Raw genomic sequence first — 17,721 nt, forward strand, 5'->3', positions numbered from 1 at the left:
CCAGTCCAGAATCGACTTCCCCCTGGTAGGTTCCTCCACTAGCTGTTCCAAGAAAGTATCTCGTAGACATTCTATAAACTCGCTCTCTTGTGTTCCTGCCCCCGTCTGATTATCCCAGTCCACCTTCATGTTGAAGTACCCCATAACTACCGTATTGCTACCACTTTGACATGCCACTCTTAATTCCTGATTTATACTACTACCGATATCTGAGCTACTTTTCGGAGGCCTGTAAATGACCCCCATTATATTCCTCTTGCCCTTGCAATTTCTTAATTCAATCCAAACAGACTCTACCTCACCTGTTTCAATGTCCTTCCTTTCAAACGCCTGAATCTCATTTCTTACCAACAGAGCTACCCCACCTCCTCTTCTTAACTTTCTGTCATTTCTAAAGGACGTGTACCCTGGAACATTTATTTCCCAATCCTGCCCTTCCCGCAGCCATGTCTCCGTTATTCCGACAATATCATAACCTCCCATCGCCATTTGCGCCTCAAGCTCATCCATTATATTCCTTACACTCCTTGCATTCATACACAATACCTTGATGCCATACCTCCTTTCTCCCTCCACCTTGGTTCTTGGTGCATTCGTTCTTATTCTCCTATCACTTTTAGCTCCCTTATTCCTTATTGTTTCACCGTCTATCGGAACCACCCCTATATTCTCTCTCCTATCTACTTCCCTATCAGTCCTGTTCCCTTCCCCCTGCCAAATTAGTTTAAATCAGCTCCTTGTCTGCTTGATCTTGTCAATTGAAATGGAGTAGATATTTGTCCATTAGTTAGCTTTGGGATCCTTGTATAAGGCCTTAATCTAAAAATTCTAAAAATTTGACCTAATCCAATTTCTAAAAATTTGATCTCATCCAATTTCTAAAAATTTGACCTCACCCAAATTATAAAAATTTGACCTAACCCAAATTTGTCCAGGACCTTAAATTAAAAAAAAATCCCATTCCAATGGATCAAATGTGATCTAATGTGATAGCAACACTTATTTTTGTGCCAAATGTATAGTACAAAGTTGTCCAGCCACATTATCCGCTGATTGTCTCTGTTTAACAAAGCCTGTCTGGTCCATGTTTATTAATTTTGGTAAAAATTTAGTCATCCTATTGGCAATATTTTGGCAAGAATCTTGTAATCTGCATTCAATAATAAAATAGTTCTATATGATGAAGGCTTCAAAGGGTCACGGTCTTTTTTTTAGGTATTACGATAATTATTGCTGTTGAAAATTATTCTGGGAGAGTAGGGGTTCTTTCTACTTGTTATCCCTGTCATCACAGAAACCATTCAGCCAATTTGTTTCTTCCCACATTATGTTGAGAAACTATTGAGAGCTCTGGATAGAGCATAGGTTTTGAGACGGGGTTATATCTAAGCTCTAATACGGAAGACCTCCATTCCACAAACACAATGCTAGAAAAACTCAGCAGGTCAAACTGTAATTTATACCGTAAATTTGTACATTGCCTACATTTTGCTCATACTTTGATGAAAGACTTGGGCCTGAAACATTGGTCATATAACTTTATCTTTGCTGCTTAACCTGCTGAGTTTCAATCACGTCATCTGCAGACTTTCATGTTTTATTACAGTATAGTTATGGCTGGCACCTATCTGAAAATGTGGAAGATTGCACAGGCATGTGCTGTTCAAAAAAAAACAGAAATCCAATCCAGCTAATTACCATCCAATCAGTTTGCTGTTCAACTATGCACAACAAAGTCTTATCACAGTGGTCAGTTAATGATTTTTCTTGATGCAAAGCTGGCCTTTAAGTGAATATAGCATCAAGCAGTATTAATAAAAGTTGCCCGTGTGCGAGTGCGCTCACAAAAAACTTTTTTTCAAAAACCTTTCTGGTTTGTGAAAGCCTTTTATAAAATTAAGTTTTCCATTACAGGGCGTATGATTTATTTACAACATTTTCATGGTAACATCATGAGATCAATTTTTCCACATATATTCTGTGAGTGATTTCATCTGAGATTTTCACATAGATTTCAGTCTTCCCTGCATAGCCTGTGTGCCAACTGAAGCAAACTTATGTCTTCTGTTGAGCACAGTCGTACTGAACCCTGGTGTACCTCAGGGTTATGTGCTCATCCTGCTCCTATTCATGCTACTAACCCACAACTGCATCGCTAGATCCCGATCTAATAGTGTCATCAAGTTTGTAGATGACACAACAGAAGTTGGCCTCATCGGCAACATTGATGAGTTGCACTACAGTGAAGGGGTGGAAAATCTCGTGGAATGGTGTGAGTAACAACTGGAGTCTCAAGGTGGCCAAGTCTGAGATGATCATGGATGAGGAATGACACACCAACAACTCTGTAGTAGAGAAGAGTGGAGAGCACCAAGTTCCTTGGTGTTCGCTTAACTAGTGACCTATCATGGACACACATCTCCTCACTTGTCAGGAAGTTGCAACACTGACTACTCTTCCTGCAAGACTGAAGTGGGCAAGAATTACCAGCCAGCATAATGTCAACCTTCTATAGAAGCTCTATTGAGAGTGTCCTGGCCGGCTGCATCACAGCATGGTATGGTTGCTGCATAGAAATGGATCGGAGATCAATCCAGAGAACCATAAGAGTGGAAGAGAGGATTACTAGAGTGTCTCTTGCCACCCCCCAATTGACGTGATCTACTGGGATTGTTATCTGAAGAGGGTGTGCAAAATCATTGAGGACCCCTTCCACCCTGCACACAGCATCTTTCAGCTGCTTCCATTGGGGAAGAGATGCAGGAGCATCAGAGCCAGCACCACCAGGCTGAGGAACAGCTTCTTCCCACGGGCAGTGAGAATGCAGAACGACCAACTGAACTGCTCACACTGACTATCCAAGAATCTAATTTGTACAACATATTATTTATTTGTGTAGATGAAATACTTGTCCTGCATATGTATTGTTTGTCTGTATGTGTGTTATGTCTGGTTGAGTGTGTCTACATGTTTTGCACAGAGGACTGAAGAACGCTATTTCATCAGGCTTGTACAATCAGATGACACTAAACTTGATTCAACAATATGTCACCTTGTTCTTTGGGATGTGCCAGTTTATAAAATGGGGTTGTTGGACAATGTCTTGCACTAGAAAATTTGGTGCAAGTCTTTGCATCATTTAGTAACTTCATAATCTTTCAGCAGTAGATAATACGTACTAGTTCAAGTGAATGTCACTCGGAGCAGTCTGCTCATTTCTCATTTCCCAAAAAGTGAGTGGCACGAAGGCCACTTAAAAAAAAATTTAGACTTGTATAAATTTGCATTACTTGAAATTCTGAACCGCTAATGGAATTTGAACTTGTCCCCGATCATGATGTTAGTTAAGCAAATCATTCCTACAATTGCTACTCTTGCAGTTTTATTTTTAGTTTTGAACTTCCTTAAAATTTATTTTCTTATCTGTTCCCTCGAACTGTGTGTATCTTTAGCTGGTGCGTTTGCATCTGTCTGGGTGGTCATGAAAGTAATATGCACCTTTCATTCCATCTAATGGTATTTTTCACTGATAATGTATCATCCTGAGGATGTATGTGTGCCTTTGTTCTGTTGTCTTGATATCTTAAATATCAGGTTTCACTGATTTTTAGATATTAAAGGAATTACAGGATTAGGAAATAATACCGGAAGTAAATTAAAATTGAAAAAATCACCATTGAATGGTGGAGGAGGCGTGGTCCTCTTGTTTAGGTATGTGATTATTTCTTTAATTTTAGTTTTGATGACACTTAATTGGGATACATTTCAGCTGTATATATATATCTATATATATGTATATATAGAGAGATATATATATAGATATATATATATATAGAGATATATATATATATACATATATATAGATATATATATATAGAGATATATATAATATATATATAGATATATATATAGAGATATATATATCTATATATATCTAATCCTAGCCAATTCTATTGTAAATCGTGCACTGCTTTACTAAATCAGTTTTTATGGATTAAGTTTAATCTTGACTGGTCAGTGAGATTTCAATCTGGAGTCACAATGGTCCTTGCTTTTTATTTATTTTCATTTCCAATTGGATATTTAAGTTTTCTGTGATTGCTTTAAAATCTTAACTGTTCCAAAAATATCACTGCACATGCTGATCATGTGGTTCAGGATGAACTTTGCCAAATTCCCCTGAATATTGCTGCACAGAAAACAAATACTCCACTGTAATTATAGTTTACATCATGTTAGAACATAGAACCCTACAGAATAGTACTGGCCCTTCGGCCTTCAATGTTGTGCCAACCCATTTTTTAAAAAAAAGTAATAAACCCTCCCTGCCCATAACATTTTTTTTCCATCTGTGTGTGTGCTTATCTTAAGAGTCTCTTAAATGCTGTTAATGTTTCAGCCTCCACCACCATCCTTGGAAAGACATTCCAGGCACCCATAAGTCTCTGTGCATAAAAAAAACTTAACCCTGATGTCTCCCCTAAACCTCCCTCCCTTTGTACATATGTCCTCTGGTGTTTGCTATTCCTGCCCTGGCAAACAGGCACTGACTGTCCACTGTATCTATGCTTATCATAATCTTGGAGACCTCTAAGTCTCCTCTCATCTTTCTGTGTTCCAAAGAGAAAAGTCCCACTTCTGCTAACCTTGCCTCATAAGACTTATTTTCCAATTCAGGTAACATCCTGTAAATCTCCTCTGCATCCTCTCCATATCTTCCACATCTTTCCTATAATGAGGTGACCAGAACCGAACACAATACTTACCAGTGATTTGTTAGTCAGCATTTATAAATAGTTAAACTTATTTTTCTATAAATATAAAACCTTAACAAGATGTACACTTCAAACAGAATTTTTATCCAGTTGGTAGATCCACGTAATGGACTTCATGACTTTGATACTTGCTAGTTTATTTCATCTGATGCAAGGATCGACAAAGAGATAGACAACAGACTCGCCAAGGCAAATAGCGCCTTTGGAAGACTACACAAAAGAGTCTGGAAAAACAACCACCTGAAGAAACACACAAAAATCAGCGTGTACAGAGCCGTTGTCATACCCATGCTCATGTTTGGCTCCGAATTATGGGTCCTCTACCGGCATCACCTACGGCTCCTAGAATGCTTCCATCAGTGCTGTCTCCGCTCCATCCTCAACATTCATAGGAATGACTTCATCACCAACATCGAAGTACTCGAGCTGACAGAGTCCGCAAGCATCGAATCCATGCTGCTGAAGACCCAACTGCGCTGGCTAGGTCACGTCTCCAGAATAGAAGACCATCGCCTTCCCAAGATCGTGTTATATGGCGAGCTCTCCACTGGCCACCGAGACAGAGGTGCACCAAAGAAGAGGTACAAAGACTGCTTAATGAAATCTCTTGGTGCCTGCCACATTGACCACTGCCAGTGGGCTGATATTGCCTCCAACCGTGCATCTTGGCACCTCACAGTTCAGCGGGCAGCAACCTCCTTTGAAGAAGACTGCAGAGCCCACCTCACTGACAAAAGACAAAGGAGGAAAAATCCAACACCCAACCCCAACCAACCAATTTTCCCTTGCAACCGCTGCAACCGTGCCTGCCTGTCCCGCATCGGACTTGTCAGTCACCAACGAGCCTGCAGCAGACGTGGACATACCCCTCCATAAATCTTCGTCTGCGAATCCAAGCCAAAGAAAAGAAAAGTTTATTTGATAAATAGAGAATGCTTTGAAAAGTCTGATTCAATCTGTTCAACAATGTGAAAATGTGCAAAAAAGAATGTTGCGAGAGAGTAAATACTTGGAATGTACTTCATGGGGCTCTTACACTAACCCCTGCTTTAATTTGGAGGTTGGGAATAGAATTCAGGATCATCAGTGCCAATGAAGAAGCCTTGCTTTTCTTTTAATTTAATCCCTGATACCTGAAGGTGGATCGGTCAACTTTGAAAGATAAACACCTGGCTTGCTTCAGGAGAGAGAGGCTTGGCATTATGATCTTCTTTTTTCTTTGGCTTGGCTTCGCGGACGAAGGTTTATGGAGGGGTAATGTCTACGTCAGCTGCAGGCTCGTTTGTGGCTGACAAGTCTGATGCGGGACAGGCAGACACTGTTGCAGCGGCTGCAGGGGAAAATTGGTTGGTTGGGGTTGGGTGTTGGGTTTTTCCTCCTTTGCCTTTTGTCAGTGAGGTGGGCTCTGCGGTCTTCTTCAAAGGAGGTTGCTGCCCGCTGAACTGTGAAGCGCCAAGATGCACGGTTTGAGGTGATATCAGCCCACTGGCAGTGGTCAATGTGGCAGGCACAAAGAGCTTTCTTTAGGCAGTCCTTGTACCTCTTCTTTGGTGCACCTCTGTCACGGTGGCCAGTGGAGAGCTCGCCATATAACACGATCTTGGGAAGGCGATGGTCCTCCATTCTGGAGACGTGACCTACCCAGCGCAGTAGGATCTTCAGCAGCGTGGATTCGATGCTGTTGGCCTCTGCCATCTCGAGTACTTTGATGTTGGAGATGAAGTTGCTCCAATGAATGTTGAGGATGGAACGGAGGCAACGCTGGTGGAAGCGTTCTAGGAGCCGTAGGCGTTGCCGGTAAAGGACCCATGATTCAGAGCCGAACAGGAGTTTGGGTATGACAACGGCTCTGTATACGCTAATCTTTGTGAGGTTTTTCAGTTGGTTGTTTTTCCAGACTCTTTTGTGTAGTCTTCCAAAGGCGCTATTTGCCTTGGCGAGTCTGTTGTCTATCTCTTTGTCGATCCTTGCATCCGATGAAATGGTGCAGCCGAGATGGGTAAACTGGTTGACCGATTTGAGTTTTGTGTGCCCGATGGAGATGTGGGGGGGCTGGCTGATGGAGGACCTCAGTTTTCTTCAGGCTGACTTCCAGGCCAAACATTTTGGCAGTTTCCGCACAACAGGACGTCAAGCGCTGAAGAGCTGGCTCTGAATGGGCAACTAAAGCGGCATCGTCTGCAAAGAGTAGTTCACAGACAAGTTTCTCTTGTGTCTTGGTGTGAGCTTGCAGGCGCCTCAGATTGAAGAGATTGCCATCCGTGCGGTACCGGATGTAAACAGCGTCTTCATTGTTGAGGTCTTTCATGGCTTAGTTCAGCGTCATGCTGAAGAAGATTGAAAAAAGGGTTAGTGCGAGAACGCAGCCTTGCTTCATGCCATTGTTAATGGAGAAGGGTTCAGAGAGCTCATTGCTGTATCTGACCCGACCATGTTGGTTTTCGTGCAGTTGAATAACCATGTTGAGGAACTTTGGGGGGCATCCGAGGCGCTCTAGTATTTGCCAAAGCCCTTTCCTACTCACGGTGTCGAAGGCTTTGGTGAGGTCAACAAAGGTGATGTAGAGTCCTTTGTTTTGTTCTCTGCACTTTTCTTGGAGCTGTCTGAGGGCAAAGACCATGTCAGTAGTTCCTCCGTTTGTGCGAAAGACGCACTGAGATTCTGGGAGAACATTTTTGGCAACACTAGGTATTATTCTATTTAGGAGAAGCCTAGCGAAGATTTTGCTTGCAATGGAGAGCAGCGTGATTCCCCTGTAGTTTGGGCAGTCTGATTTCTCACCTTTGTTTTTGTACAGGGTGATGATGATGGCATCACGAAGGTCCTGAGGCAGCTTTCCTTGGTCCCAACAAAGCTTGAAAAACTCATGCAGTTTGGCATGCAGAGTTTTGCCACCAGCCTTCCAGACTTCTGGAGGGATTCCATCCATACCTGCTGCTTTGCCACTTTTCAGTTGTTCGATTGCCTTATATGTCTCATCCAGGGTGAGGACCTCATCCAGCTCTAGCCTTAGGGGCTGTTGAGGGAGCTGGAGCAGGGTGGATTCTTGGACTGAGCGGTTGGCACTGAAAAGAGATTAGAAGTGTTCTGACCATCGATTGAGGATGGAGATCTTGTCGCTGAGGAGGACTTTACCGTCTGAGCTGCGCAGCGGGCTTTGGACTTGGGGTGAGGGGCCGTACACAGCCTTTAGAGCCTCGTAAAAACCCCTGAAGTCGCCAATGTCCGCGCTGAGCTGGGTTCATTATGATCTACATTATAACTGCTAGGTTAGAAGGAAAATACCATACCTATCTCCGAGGAATCCTTGTAAAGACTGCTTATTGTTAATTTTATCAAAAATGAAGCTAATATCTTTTGAAATTTCAGTTTATGACTACTTTTTTGTTATCGGTCTGTGCTGAATGTATTTTCCCTGAAACATGCATTTTGACTGCTTGTAGTATTTTGTTTCTTTCATCATTATGCCATGGAAATAAGATTTTATTGTGGAGCAGAACGTTTAGTCCAACATGCCTCCCATGCCATCCTTTAATTTAATATCTGTAGATTCCCTCTGAATCGAGGAAGGTTGAGTCTGGTCAGGGGTGCTGTAAAGTTCCCAGCAATTTAAGAAGTTCTCCAAAAAGTGGTCTAGTTCATGTAGAAAGAACAGCCATTGGCCTCTTTACGATTGGGTGAATGGCAGAATGGGCAAATGGACAGCTGCTCCAATTGGCTGCTCTGCACCTGCTGCAATTGTGTTCCAGCCATTGTACTTGCCACAGCACCACTGTGCATGTGTGAGCCTCCATGAGGCACGGCAGTTGAAAACAGACCTTGGCTGATAGCAGACGCCATTACAAGAAGCTCCAGTTGTACATCGTGTTGTTTGAGTTTAACCGTAAAGTGTTGACTAAGGGTTATTTGGTGCAATAACAAACAGACCCTGTTACAACACTGATGGTTTCAGGTAATACAATGCTGCATGGTGCATTTTTGCAAATTTAGCATTGACTTTTTAATTTTCTGGACTAGCTAATATTTGCTTCAGTGGGCAAAAACAGATCCCATTTTGTTTTTCATTGATGAAGATTGATTTCCTCTGCCACCCCCTTCCATTGCCATACTTTTGAAAATTGTCTCCTCTTATGTGTTACATTTTGTAAACTAACAGCCATTTTTAAGCTTTTTTTTAATAGATGAGACAAATTGAACATAATCAGAAACAGTTTTTTAAGCCTTCGTGCTAATTTGTCTTGGCAATAAAGATGGGAGTTGCAGGGAGCATTAGTTGAAATTGGAATTTAAATAGGAAGTATGCATTTTCTTTGTACTTTTTATAGAAGTGGTTTTCCAAAGGTGACTTTTTTTAAAAAAATGTCCAAGTTGTTTATTGTCATTTGTGTGATGTTTCAGTGAATTACCAATCTGAAGGCAAATGCACATTTGATCACTGTTTGGACAAAAGAATTGTTTGGGATGATGGGCAGAAGTAGCCAGGCAGAGGAGGGGTGGAGTTTGGAAATACAGGCAGGTGGGTGATAGTTTGAACCAGGCAAAGGAAGGAGGAGGTAGATGGTCCCAGTTTTTTTTGTGGGGGGGGGAGGAATGTGGAATGAGGTGAAGATGACAGGCATTCTGTTCCTATGAGATTGGTGTGCCCCTTAACCTTCGCTGCCTCTATTTTGTTAAATTGTGTCAAAATTACAGCTTGGAAACATCCGAATCTTAGCCATTTTTGGCAGTGTTTCTCTCTTGATATTCACACAGAGATACAGGGACACACGTAGGGAGGCGCAGAGAGGCAGACTGTAGCCCCTTTTCTCATGGCACATTGTCCCAGGAATTAATGGGGAATTAACTGGGACAGGGTCTGGTGGAAAAAGAAAACAGCATGCTGTCGTCAATTGACGTCATTTCATGCCAGGGATTGATGGCCTCAACCCTTTCTCATGTCACCAGTGTCAGCTGATGCTGATTAAACCAGTGGAAAAAGGACCGCAGAAAGTCACCTGTTTCCAGTTGAAGGTAGAACACTCCGATCCCTGGAGATGAGTCTGTTCAGTGGGAAAGCAGTCACTGTTCCAGTTAAAGGTGGTCTCGTGAAAAAAGCACAACTTCCTATTGTGGGACACAGCACAGCCAATTAACTGGGATGCCCACCCCCTTGTTTTGGATTGAATCTTTATTAAACATGGTCTTCCCACAACTGAGTGCAGACTGATAGCTTGTTTATACTCCGACTTCTGTAGTTTGTATAATTTTGATTCTCTCTCCAAATTAGTCTTGCATCGTCCACTTTCATCTAAATCAGTATCTGTTGTAAGTTATTCCCTTTGGGATTTCCTTCGACATTGTTTTTTTCTGTGGGTTATTGTTTGCACAGTACTTCAAGATGTTTTTCTAGATTCAAGAGTGCTTGTTAAAAGACCAGATTCACTGATGAGAAATTTTCAAGGGGATTTGTTAAAAGTTTGTTTTGCATCACATGATCTGCAGGAACTTACAGATGTTTTTTGAAGTTGCTGGAATTTAAAACCAGCATGAAGCAAATGTCCAGATGCAAAGAATTGGTAATGCAACATTGCTGATTGATCAATTCCCTATTTCATTGTATTAGTGTACATAAGATAGCAATTCAGTTGGAGCAAGGATACCTTTCTATTTAAATAGTTGAGGTACCTAAACTAAGAAATGGAGAAATTTATTAGCATTTATTGGAAAAGACATAATGCCTGTAACTTGCTGCTGCTCTCTGGTGGTGGAATCTGATCTGTTTTTAAATCTTAAGAAATATCAATGCTGTTTGAGTGAGATGGGCAAGTTGCAAAAAGCATCTTTTAAGTAAATTTATGAATAAATTACATTTATTGATATCAAGGTATTTTTGCTCTTGCTCAGAGTTTGAACTAACCAATGGAAAATTCTTGTGGAATGTTGGATGTTTCCTGCATATTTCTACTTGAAATATGATTTTCATGTTGTAAACCATGTAGCTATGTTATAGCTATACCCCATGTTGATGCTTAACACAGAATTTGTGCAGTATCTTATGAAATCTAAAAAGATGCCTAAATGGAGACAAGGAAAACACATTTTCACGGAAGAAATGCTACCAGTGTAACTTAAACCTGCCATATTTTTGTCAAATTACAACATGCATAGAATGGTTAATTCAGTATTTCATAATTAATTTGTACAAGAAAACTTCAATGTTTTCACTGTTGTCGGCTGGCGAGAAGTTTGAGAGGATGTTGCTGTTTTGTCGTGACCCAGTGTGGTCTAGAGAGCTTGAAGAAAGATGAAATCCTGTGGTTCAGAATGGGTATGGAAACAAAAACTATCTTGTTTCAATTTCTATTATGTATTCATTATCCAAAGGTAGGGATTTCCTTATTCACAGATTCCAGGCAGATCTCCACTCAACTTAAACTTGGTTCAGTCTTCTAGCCACCACCCCTCTCTGTGGGATATTTCCAGTCAGCATTCATCCTGTCTGGACCAGACAGATTTTTGTTTCACCTGGTTGAATCCTGAGATTGTGATTTTTTTTTTTCCCCTTCCCCCTACAACCCCCCCCCCCCCCCCCGCCCACCCCCCCAAACTGGTTGAGAGACAAGTATGTGAGGAGAGATTGGGTCCACAGCCAGATCAGCCATGATCTTATTGAATCGTGGAGCACACTTGATGGGAAAGATGGACTACTACAGTTCCTATTTCTTGTGATAGTTGGCTTCTAGGTATTGTTGTGAGAACAAGGAATATTTATTAACATTGGCATGACAACCTGGAATTTTTTTCTTGCTATTTATTGTGACCTACCTACTCATAAATAAGTTAAAAAGCATTTTGGATCTTTCACTGTAGAATCAAACTTTCTTGAGGCATCCACACGGTTTTTCAGTCCAAACTTATAAAATATTAGATCAGATACTATTTAGTGTCATGTAATAAAACAGAAGTGCTGTACAACCCTCTAGCTCAGTTCAAACTATCGCAACCTAAGCCTAGATCCAAACCTCTGACACGATGAGGAAGCTTTCAGCACCCAGGGGCCTTCGGGAGCCCTTATTGCCCTATCACCCTCTTGATTCGTGGTTCTGATATCTGGTTCTCATGAGTCACTCTCTAGCAACCTGGTGTGAGTCCTTTGACTTCAAGTTACCTGCAGCCAATGTAGGCCACAAAGGGAGCACTGGATACAGTGTATCCACAGGAACCCTACCAGCCTCCACATCCAATATATAATCCCCTGGAATTTCTGGCACTTACAGTAGGATCCCACTACCAGACATATATTTCCCTCTTTGCTTTCTGTAGGGACCACTGCCTCCATGACTCCCTTGTGCAAACTTGTCCCTCCCCATCAATGCCCCCCCCCCACCCCCGGCCACCTTCCCCTGTGGCTACAGGCAGTGCCTCATTTGTATCCACACCCCTTCCCTCATTACAGTCTGGGGCCCCAAACAGGTCTTTCAAGTGAAGCAACACTTGTGTATCTGGAGGATTGATTTTCTGCATCAGATACTCCATTTGTGGCCTTCTCTACTTCAGAGAGACTTGGTGCAGACTGGGAGAAACCTCCTAGTGGCCAATTCTGCATCACACTCCCATATTCACATGTCTGTCCATGGCCTTGAGGCTATCCCACCAAGACCACCTGTAAATTGGAGGAACAACATCTTATATTCTGTCTGGACACTCTCCAGCTGGATGGCATTAACATTGGCTGTTCTGGTTTTTGCTAATTTGCTCTCCTTTTCCCCTCCCCCTTCCCTCTCTCTTCGTCTCACCATCCCTCCTCCACTTGCTTGCTCTGTGTCCTCCCTTCCTTCTCCACCTATTACCTCCTCCTTTTGTGACTATGCCTCCCTTTTATTCAGACACCTGCCAACATTTTTCCATACCTTGATGAAGGGCTCAAGCCAACAAAATGTTGGTTCTGTATTTTTATCTTTGCTATAAAGCACAATTTTTGACCTGTGTTTCTCCAGCATTGTTTTTACAGACTGCAGTGAGTTCACAGCTGTTAAAAAGGTCATTGCTCTGCAAACCTGCCAATTGCCAAGATGCAAGGTCTTGCTAATGAATGCTCTACTGTGATCATACTCTGAAGTGTGCCAAATGCGAGAAGAAATGGGTTGCACTGTGACCAACGACAATAAGCACTCCAAAACAGATAATGTTGGGTAGGGACTAGGCAAGAACATTTTGAGCTATAATTTTGTCGAAGATCATTGCTCAATGGAAAGAACATGAACATATGAAGCAACCAGACTAACTAGGATTTTTTGCTTTGCATTTGTAAAGGGGGTAAGATTGGAAGACCCAAGTAAACCAATGGTACAAGTAAAGACCTGGTGTCTGAGTGGATTATAAATATTTGGAGTGCTTCAAAGAAGGCTGTGCATCAGTGTTGATTCTAGGAAAAAAACAACAAAGGTAAACAGATATACCAAGTGATGGGCGAGCTCTTGGAGAACAAGTAAGGATATTTGGCAAATTCTTCACAGTAATCACTTGAATATATCTCAAAGTGCCAGTTAAAGGAATAAATTACAGAGCAGAGGAAAATGGAAATGATGGCTTTGGCTTTCTAATAATTTGTGATGAATTTGGACTAAGGGAAAAGGCTCAGGGATCTCAAAGAAAATCCCACCAGGAATCTTTTGGGATCAAGGGCTGGTAGTTATGGGCAGGGCAGGTTCTGATGTGAAGTTGAGGGATTTGTATTTCAACTAAAAGAACTCTTGTAATTAATGTTTGTGTGCAAAAACATATTATAGTATCAACATTAATAAGGCAATTGAAGAGGCCAAGGATCAAAACACAAAAAAACAGTCTGAAGGAAAGGGAACAAGAGAGAATCTGTATAAGGAAACTATTTGGAATTACGAGGCAAGGGGTAGTAATCTTGCAACATCAGACAAATGGGAGCGTTTCTCTCATCTATTAGAACAATATTTCTCAGAAAGATCTTCCCGAATCTGGCTGAAAATTCCTTTAAATGCATCAACATTCTCATTATCATTGATGCGTTGGACTTTCCAATCATTAAGAATGGGGATATTTTTGGGGTTTGCACCTCCATTGTTCACCACCATTCATGGTGGATGTGCAGGACTGCAGAGCTTAGTTTTGATCTGTGGGTATTGGAATGTCATTTAATTGTCAGATTGCCATTTGCTCAGTTGAGAAAGTGTGAAGATTATTACTGTTGGTTGTGAAGGTGTTTGGTATTTTCAATGAGTTGTTGTTTATGGGTGGGGGGTCAATGTTACTGGGATCTCAGTTTCTCCTACTCTTTGCTTTCTTGATGTCTGAACCAATGTTCAACAACTGCCTGCACAAAACATCAAAAAATCTAAACTAGGAATACAAGATCAATGCATATGTTGGTAACCTTTTAGAAAGGATTGCCTTCAATATGAGAAGACTGGGATTTCACACAAAGTGACAAACCTAATTTACATTATATTTGTTTGTTGATGGTGCTTCTTCAGTCTAATTCTGTGTCTTCCTCCCTCATTATTGGCTTGATTTTGACTTGGCAAACTCTTGCTGGGAGATTAGGTTGGCACTAGGTGACTAACCTTTTGGATGGTCTTCTAAAAATGTTAAAATGCTGGAGCAAGTCAAGCCACATTAATTCAAATATAAATAATGTTTTAGGTCAAAGACTTTTTGTCAGAACTTTTGAACTGAAATGTTAACTGTTTCTCTTTTCACATGTTACCTGAAGTGTTTCTCAACATTTTCCAATTTTATTTCAGATCCTCAGACTTTGCAGTTAGAATCATTAAAAAAAAAGCCAACTGTCCATGCCAATCCAGGTATCCTCCTGGCTAATCCTATTTGCCTTCATTTGACCCATATCTCTGAACCTTAACTGTGGATTAACCTGTCCAAATGCTGGCTAAATTATCTTGATTTTAAAAAAAAGCTCTACTGATTTACTTTATTTTCTGAACCAGGTTGTTGTGAATCTATGTTCTAAAGAATCAAGATGGCTCATCACGAGGAAACATGGGAAAAGTTAGATTCAGAATTTGACCACTACTTGGTTGACATGAAACCATTTGTTCTGAAGCTTGTACAAATGTCAGGTAAGATAGTGATGACTTGCATTTTTCCTGAAGATTTTTCATATGTTTGTTATTGGTGATTTCTCTTTTTGTATAATATTGGAGGTGTAATTTTATTTCTTGAGAAATTTTATTCTATTGTAATGTCTTGAGCTTTGAGATTTTAGAAATGAAATTTAAATTCAACTGTAATTTGATTTTCTGGTCCAAGAGCATTGATTGTACAGAATTGCTATATCAGAAAAACAAAACCAGAATAAATTGCTGCCAGTTCCTTTTCTTAGTTATCTATTTAATATTTCCAAATGAGCATTGCTTACTTTAGATCCTCCCTAATTGTAATTGCATTAAAGCAAGGTCATCCAACTATTTAAGGAAGTTTGCTTTTCATGAAGCTAAATACAATCTGCAGGAGGAACTCAGTGGGTCAAGTAGTATCGATGTTTTGGTTGAAACCCCTAATCGAGACTGGGGATATTGAAAAGAGAAGCTAGTGAAAAGAGGAGATTGGAGAGTTGAGATGGGGGCCCCATGTGGGTTAGGTGAACCAGATAGAAGTGAAACTTTTTTTGCCCCTCTCCCATTTGTTTGGCATATGTTGATCTACTGTCTCTAGCCGAGAGGTTAGGTGGAGGAAGGTGGGTCTGGGTGGATGATTAGAAACTGATAAAGTGGTATGAAGAGAGACTAGATGGAACCAAATAGATGGTCTACTCCCAGGATTCTCCTTTTTTTTTAAAAAAATTCCAATTTTCCTTCCTATAATTATCATTAATATCTTTCCAAATTTTTTATCAAATGAATATGTATAGGGTTTGAAGTCTTTTTCTTGATTAATTTCAGGTTTCGTCTATAGATAAAATCTTTCAGAAATACTTTGTCTATCTCATGTAGTACCATATGTACCCATTTTGTTAAGTTAGTTTGTTTTTTTATTTTTCACACTAAACCATATCAACCAAAATATGTACAAACGTTTCTCATTAAATATACAGTGGCATTTTCTCCCTTTTTTTCTCCCTTTTTTTCCCCCTTTCCCTCCCTCGCCTCTTCCCACCCACCTCCAAAACCATAAATATTCAACATGTACAAAACAATAAAACCATAAAACAATATCTTCACACAAAGGAAAATAAGCAAGAAATGCGTCATCTATTTGTTACACACTGAATCAAGTCATTTTGTCTTCTTATCATTTTAGGGGATGGAGGTCCAAGGCAAGCTCTCTCTGTTATGTTCCATGTATGGTTCCCAAATTTGTTCAAACAATGTGACTTTATTTTTTAAATTGTTATTTTTTCCAATGGAATACATTTATTCATTTTCATGTACCATTGCTGTATTCTCATGTTCTCTTCCATTTTCCAAGTTGACATTATACATTTTTTGCTACTGCTAAGGCTATCATAATGAATCTTTTTTGCACTTTATCCAATTTGAGGCCTAATTCTTAACTTCAAATGTTACTTAAAATAAAGATCTCTGATTTTTTGGTATGTTATTTTTTGTCATTTTAATTAATATCTGATTTAGTTCTTCCCAAAACGTATTCACTTTCATACATGCCCAAATTGCATGTATTGTTGTTCCCATTTCCTTCTTACGGCGAAAACATCTATCTGATAATGTTGAATCCCATTTTTTTAATTTTTGAGGAGTGATATATACCCTGTGTAACCAATTATACTGTATCATGCGTAACCTTGTGTTTATTGTATTCTTCGTAGTTCCAGAACATAACTTTTCCCATGCTTTATTTTTTATCTTTATGTTTAAATCCTTTTCCCACTTTTGTTTAGGTTTATAGTTTATTTCATCATTTTCCTTATCTTGCAGCTTAATGTACATATTCGTTATAAATCTTTTATCATTGTGATTGTAATCACATATTCAAAGTTGCTTCTTTCTGGTAATCTCAATCTGTTTCCCAATTTATCCTTTAAATAAGCTTTCAGTTGATGATATGCAAACATTGTACCATGAGTTATTCCATATTTGTATTTCTAATGTTAATAAATTATTTCCCGAAAACAATTTTCTATTCTTTTGATTCCTTTTCTCTCCCATTCTCTAAAGGAAAGGTTATCCATTGTAAAAGGAATCAATGGATTTTGCGTCAATAATAGTTTTGGTATTTGGTAATTAGTTTATTTCCTTTCTCAGTGGATCTTCTTCCATATATTAAGTAATTGATACAATACTGGTGAGCTTTTATATTGCACCAACTTTTCATCCCACTTATAAAGTATATGTTCTGGTACCTTCTCCCCTATTTTATCTAGTTCTATCTTAGTCCAGTCTGGTTTTTCCCTTGTCTGGTAAAAATCTGATAAATACCTTAATTGTGCAGCTCTATAATAATTTCTAAAGTTTGGTAACTGCAAACCACCTTGGTTATACCTCTCTGTTAATTTATCTAATGCTACCCTTGGTTTCCTCCCTTTCTACAAGAATTTCCTTATTATTCTCTTTAGTTCATTAAAGAATTTTTCTGTTAAGGAAATTGGTAACATTTGAAATAAGTATTGTATCCTGGGAATACGTTCATTTTAATGCAGTTTACCCTCCCTATCAACGTTAGCGGTAATTCTTTCCAATGTTCTAAGTTTTCCTGCAATTTCTTTATTAGTGGCTGATAATTTAGTTTGTACAAATGGCTTAAGTTATTATCTAACCTGATACCTAGGTATTGGATTGCTTGTTCTTGCCATTTAAATGGTGGTTCTTTTAAAAATTCTGTATAATCCGCATTACTCATTGGCATCACTTCACTTTGCTTTGCATTGATCTTGTACCCCGATATTTTTCTATATTTCTTCAAGTTCTTGTGTGATTCTTTTATTCATATCTCTGGTTCTGTTAAGTATACTATGATGTCA

At 39.8% G+C, this 17,721-nt stretch overlaps 1 protein-coding gene across 6 annotated transcripts in view; it reads left to right on the forward strand.

Moving 5' to 3' along the window:
• The window catches only part of cep112 (centrosomal protein 112), a 399,081-nt gene that overhangs the window by 13,563 nt on the left and 367,797 nt on the right, over window positions 1-17,721 (forward strand). For 5 of the 6 annotated variants that reach the window (XM_069929793.1, XM_069929788.1, XM_069929791.1 and 2 more), the window contains exon 2: window positions 14,732-14,863. In XM_069929793.1, the coding sequence (XP_069785894.1) occupies window positions 14,764-14,863 (100 nt within the window). In that variant the 5' untranslated portion in view covers window positions 14,732-14,763. Of the gene's footprint in view, window positions 1-14,530; window positions 14,591-14,731; window positions 14,864-17,721 lie in introns of all 6 variants that reach the window. The other variant, XM_069929789.1, reaches the window with a different exon arrangement.

Source organism: Narcine bancroftii, chromosome 3 (assembly GCF_036971445.1).
Source record: "Narcine bancroftii isolate sNarBan1 chromosome 3, sNarBan1.hap1, whole genome shotgun sequence".
Lineage (NCBI taxonomy): Eukaryota > Metazoa > Chordata > Chondrichthyes > Torpediniformes > Narcinidae > Narcine > Narcine bancroftii.